This window comes from Saccoglossus kowalevskii, chromosome 21, assembly GCF_978046115.1.
Source record: "Saccoglossus kowalevskii chromosome 21, keSacKowa6.1, whole genome shotgun sequence".
Lineage (NCBI taxonomy): Eukaryota > Metazoa > Hemichordata > Enteropneusta > Harrimaniidae > Saccoglossus > Saccoglossus kowalevskii.
This window is the reverse complement of record NC_140661.1, coordinates 4,826,621-4,832,620: the sequence shown is the minus strand read 5'-3', so window position 1 is coordinate 4,832,620 and position 6,000 is coordinate 4,826,621. Positions and strand designations below refer to the sequence as shown.

At 35.9% G+C, this 6,000-nt stretch overlaps 1 protein-coding gene across 1 annotated transcript in view; it reads left to right on the top strand.

Annotated features, from left to right (window-relative positions):
• Window positions 1-3,687: 3,687 nt before the first annotated feature.
• Window positions 3,688-6,000, top strand: part of LOC100370243 (dynein axonemal heavy chain 6) — a 47,522-nt gene continuing 45,209 nt past the window's right edge. Inside the window, exons 1-2 of the mRNA XM_085495180.1 lie at window positions 3,688-3,826; window positions 5,157-5,412. Coding sequence (XP_085351306.1) covers window positions 5,173-5,412 — 240 coding nt within the window. The 5' untranslated portion in view covers window positions 3,688-3,826; window positions 5,157-5,172. The remainder of the gene's footprint in view (window positions 3,827-5,156; window positions 5,413-6,000) is intronic.

Genomic DNA, 6,000 nt, shown 5'->3' with positions numbered 1-6,000 from the left:
ATAATGTTATGTCTTTCACTGAATATACTATGTAATTACAATAAAGTGACTTCATGCGAAAAAAAACGTAATTTAATAATATGTACGCATGAACCATGTAGAAAATATGTCTGAGTGGTGTCTGTGTATTATGCAGAAAACATACAAGAGTAATGCATTATGGGATCGCAGTGTACTAGTAATACTAGTATCTCTCTAGACTTACCTTGGTGAAAATGTGGGCCTTTTACCACTGCAAAGAAAATAATAAGTGCGATTTAAAAACAAGTGAGATTTAATTATACAATATACACAGTTACAATTCATATTCTAAATCATAATGGTACACTGCATGTTTCTAACGACGATAATTGTAATAAACCAGTAGAAATCAATAATGGGACCACTTTTTGGCTCGTCTCTGTTGAGATCAAACAGTCTCAGGCTGCTAACCTTTGCGCCCAGCAATTACTACTGTACTACTAATACTAGTTCCCGTTTTCAAGTTTCTTCCCCCCCCCGCTTTAACAAAGTTAACAATGCACAAAACACGGAATATACACTGTTTTCGTTAAAGTACGTTGTTAAGAACCTTAACGCAAGCAGGCCGTTAACGTTCTCGTTGCTGTCAGTAAGAATAAAATTGATGAATTACCTGTAATGTCATATGAACTGAGATATTTTCCTCCTGCTTTGCAGTAGTATTTACCAGCGTCGTCATGGAGAATTGAACCAATTGTCAGTTGACCCTTGCCAGATATCGAGATACCCTCGCTATTTTCCATTGTAAGTGGCATCTCCCGTGCCTGTGTCTTTGACTGTCGGTACCAACTTTTTTTCTTTCTAGGGGGCGATTTGCTATCGACAGAGAATTTGCACATTCATTACAATCATAGATTTTGATTCTTTCAAAGGCAAGCGATACAATAAAAGCGGCGACAACCTTTTTGGTTAGTTTTTAGTATTTCCACAGTTGCGAAATAAAAGGTTATTTCCTCAGAACTTATTACATATATACTGATATTTTCGTTTTAACTACGAGTTCAGAATAGAGGTGGTGAAAATAGTTATTGGAATATGAGTATGTCTCTTATTCAAGCATGGTAATAAGATGCATTGGACGTTTTTCAGTTCAATGCACTTTCTCCAAGTTTGAGTGTCAATGGAGATGAGAAATTATCAGGAACAAGCGTATCATTATTCACAGTGTCATCACCGGGCATGACATCAAAACTATTAGTTTTGTCGGAAAATATTAAAAGAAGCACCGGAATCTCACACAATCATATTATTCTCGGTGCAACGAAGGCATTCTTTTAATCTTCATAAATATTTGTAAATATCACAATTCAAACTGAAAAAAGGAGGTTTCTATTGGCCGATTGAATAACATTAGAATGTTTTAAAATGACGTTGCTGTGTACTATGTTCTTTGATTGGTTTGTTGCATTCAACTGCCATTGAAATGTATTAATTTTTATAAGGATGAAGGGAATGCCTATGTTGCACCCAGAGTACGTCACGAGGCAAATAAAATATATTTGCACGTTATATTACGAAACTGAAAAAAAAGAATAGAAGTTCATTGCAACCCCCTTTTGGGCTCAAAATAATAGTTTCGACAACAAACATACTAGTCTCTGAGCATAAATATACGTAGTCGGATGGTACCACGCTGCATACTAGATTTGTCATGCCATGGTTCCCCTTGAATGAAAGCCACAGAAATCTACCTTCATTAGCCTTACCATGGCGTACACGGCAGGGCAAGTAATTGTCCCAAGTACGCGGACACAATGTACGTATCAGTCTCCGTGCTACACAGCACATCCATATTGATCTTGAGCGAACTAGGAAGTGGCTTCCTCCTAGATCCAGAATGACGGTATATTTCCGACATCATAGAGTTCGCCACGTTTCTCTTCAAAATAACCCGCACAGTATCCACACTTGGGTCTAGAAGGAGTGATGTCATGTTTGGATGTAACGCTGAAAATGCAACAACAAATATGAGGAACAGATATCTGATTCTATTAAACTTGTCTATATACTCTCGGTGCAATAAATGCGTTATCTTTATAATATTTATAATTTTTTATGAAATTTTAATACAATCAACAAGCACAGTGCGACGTCATTCGTAAATGTTTCAGTGTTATTCAATCAAAACCTCTTCTTTCAATTTGAATTATGAAATTTATGAATATTTACAAAGATGGAGGAAATACTTTAGTTACGCTGAAAGTAAATTACAAAACAACAGTCAATATGCACATTGTTATCTTAACCAGTTCAGTATCGCCAGTAATACTTGCGTACATATGCCAAATAATACTACTCATGAAAGTTTTTTCTTATTAATAGGACATATGATTGTCACATGATTGAAATTTTTAAAAAAGCGGTGGTCGTCACGCTGCGCATGTGCGACATCTGTGTTGATAAAAAAATGATTTTCCCACAATCCAATGCGCTCTTCTAATACAAATCGCAAGTATGAGGTTTGACCTGGGCGCGACTTTCACTAATTACCGCCGGTGACTCCTTCGATACCTTCCTATCACCTAACAAAAATACCTGATTGAAGTTTGGTAACGTCATTTCAATTTGTAAAGTTGCCATCTTTGCTTATAGGAGACCCATATACTATCTCGCGCATGCGTGGCTCGACGACTACCGCCCTTTAATTATCCAACTATTGCAAAAAATACAGGTAATGTATTGTTTTATCATTTGTGTAAGCATGGAGCTCCATGAATGTTGTCAAAATACCATCTAATACGCATGTATTTGTTATTAATGGAAACAGTAGTTATCGTAAAATAAACCGTTGAACGACTTGAAGTAGTCACGGTGCCATGGGCATTTCAAAAAACTATTTCACTATTCTCGGAACCCAAATTTGGATGCAAATCAGTCCAATGTGGAGAAATCAGTAATCTTACTAACTGAGGAATGAGAAAATAAATTTCAAAAACATATTTCATATATTAAGTATATAACTATGTTACTGAAGCGACATAGTTATTACACGCGATTCGTGTATTCGCGATACCCGGGGTGCTGCAGTTAGCGGTCGTGTGCGAACGTCGTTCAAACCTGGTTCAAACACGACATTGCTGCTGAAAAATCGATGTTGAGATGAGATCATCTCTGAAGTAAACGACTAGAGCCACTATGAGCAAAATTATATTCAACTTACCGGTTGTTAATGTTAAATTGAAGATAACAAGTAAATAAATATCGGTCAGTAAGCTCCGCATTTCCATCTTAACGTGTGGCGTGCCCTATTGGATTTAGAACATTGAGAAGAACATTTTTCGAAAATGGAGCAACGGAAATTTTAGAGTGTCAAAAGCTGAGAATTCGGGTTTTTTCCTGGTATTCGATCTTTCAAGCCACCAAAAATTAGAAGTGCCCACTTCTGAATATTGAAAATTAAATCTCCGAAAAGGGGGAATTCATAACAAATAGTGATTTAGCGTGTGGGTTCCATTGTACTGTTTCAATATACCACGTTCTGTGTGTTGTTTTTGTTATTTTCTAGTCAGAGCATATTATAGCGCGACATCATGTGGTAAAAGGTATAGATGATTTTGTCTTTACGAAAGTTGTCATCATTGGTTTAAAAATGCGAGCAGCCCTTTCTAATGCAAATGAGCCGACGACAGAAGTCGGTTATCTTCGACAAATATCGGTATTGTTGCCAAGAGATGTAAACCTTACAAACCAATATGGCGGCCATTTACATGAGTTGAGCTGAAGTTTTGCGTTGTGAAAAATTGTCACTTTTCTCCAGTGTTCAATAGTTCAGTGAATATATGCCATTATTTTGAGCATTTGACAGGTGAGCCTCAGACTTGAATTGTATTTTAATGTCGATCCTTTGCCTAGAAAGGATCGGCGTGCCATGTTTCTGTTGGGATCGTCTGCACGTCACTTCAGCTCAAATGTCGACCGAGCTGCCGTTTGTTGACAAGCGACCGCATCCCCGATTGTGGCCAAAGAGTACTAAAGTGGGGTACATATTCTGTGTGATGAAATACAAGTCTCCAGGCCATTATTTATATGGGAATGACAACCACTATTGATGGTAACTTTGGCTTTCTGCATATTTTCGCGAAGCTGTAAACAAACCGTCCCATGTTACGAGACACTGATCAGGTTTCTACTCGCCAGATCTGTTCCACACAGAGTCTTTGGAATATTTTGAAATTGTATGTTTCATGGTAACATATTAATAGAGAACGTTAATTTTTCAAATAGAGACAGCTTTAAATTCTACAAAATAACGATAAATGTGAATATTTTGCAACGTCGTGTCAAGTACATATTTTCTCTGGGCATATGGGTATGATTTTAACCATGGAGATTAGCTCCATGATTGAACTTATTATTTACCTTGTTCTATATTCGGTTTTATTTATTGGGTATGAGCCTGGTTGCCGAAGTCTATCAGATATATTGACTTCGACAACCAACAACATACCTATATCGTCAATGTCCTGTACATATTTTATTTCATAATATTGATTTTTTTGTTTTTTAATTGGGACTTCGGTTATGATCTATTCCTAGACTGGCAAAGTCGACACTTCTTATTTGTTTTACAAAAAAACATAATTAATTGTTAATTTAGCCTTCTTAACGTGATCGCGAAAACGAGCATGACCGAGAAAGAAATCCCGACTGGACACATCTGCAGGCGACCCCCTGCGTTGGAGTGAAAACCGGAGCGGAATCACTCCAGTGATTACAGTGACTACTTGTATACATTGGACATTTAAATTGACTTGTTTTCAGTAAACATGGATGAAAGTATCGCCGTTGCACTTAAAGTATCCATCTTTGCGATCGAATCGAAAGTCACGTTTACTTTCACACACCCACTCATGAATAATCAATAAAATCATGATCAGTCAAATGCTCGCAGATGCGTCCAGTCGGGATTTCTTTAGCGGTCAGGTTAATTTTAGCGATCACACTAAAAGGAATAAAAGAACAATTAATTATTTCTTTTTGTAAAACAAAAAAGAAGTCCCGACTTTGCCAGTCTAATCCATTCCTAGCTGTGTGCATGTTTTATTTTCATCTCAAGATCTTTTTTTTTTTGATAACTTATCAAATATAAATATCATATTTATACTTGGTTTAAATAAATTATTATTGTTTCCTAGATATAATTATCACAAAATGGCCCAAATTAATGGGCAACGTCCTCGAGTCAGCCCAGGACGAGAGATGAATGACTCAATGAATGACAGTCAGGAATTTGGTCTTCCTGGAGTGGATGCAGACAAATTGAAAAGCCGACTCTACTCCTATGCACCAAGGCAAATTAGCTTCAATACTAAAGCTTTAAGGCCTATAAGGCCTACTCCAGCACAGAGTATTACTAGATCAAAACCTGCTGCACCAAAATTAGAACCACTGGTAAGTACTGTTTTATGATTGTTACTCATATCATTTGTGTTAAAATTAGTAATTGGGTTCTAGTACTAAATATATTTCATGAAAGTTGTATTCTAGTGCATAAAATCTAGTAAAAACAACGTATGTTCAGCATGTCTTAAAGGGTAAACTTCCAATCCCAGGGATTGTACCAAAGAATCATGGGACACTATTGTTTATGTTATTTACAAAATTAATCCATCTTTTTTTATCCATTGTAATTTTAATCCATAAAGTAAATTTGTTGTGAGATTAGCCTTAACCCTTTAACAAAATATACTACACCTTGTCTTTGCACTTCAATTAACTAAAAACTAAAATCAGTTTATATATACCAGTAATGTAACTTGATTTTCTGTATGTTACCTAAATATTTTTAACCAAATGAAGTGCAAAAATTTGCAATCTAACTTTTTTATTGCATATATATCTTCACTTAGATATACAAATGTGTACATTTTGTTTCATTTAAAAAAAAAGAAGACAAAATAGATATGAAGATATACACAACAAAATTGGGAAGCCATATATATTACCGGTACTTTGTTTCTTACTGGTTAAAAGCAAAAA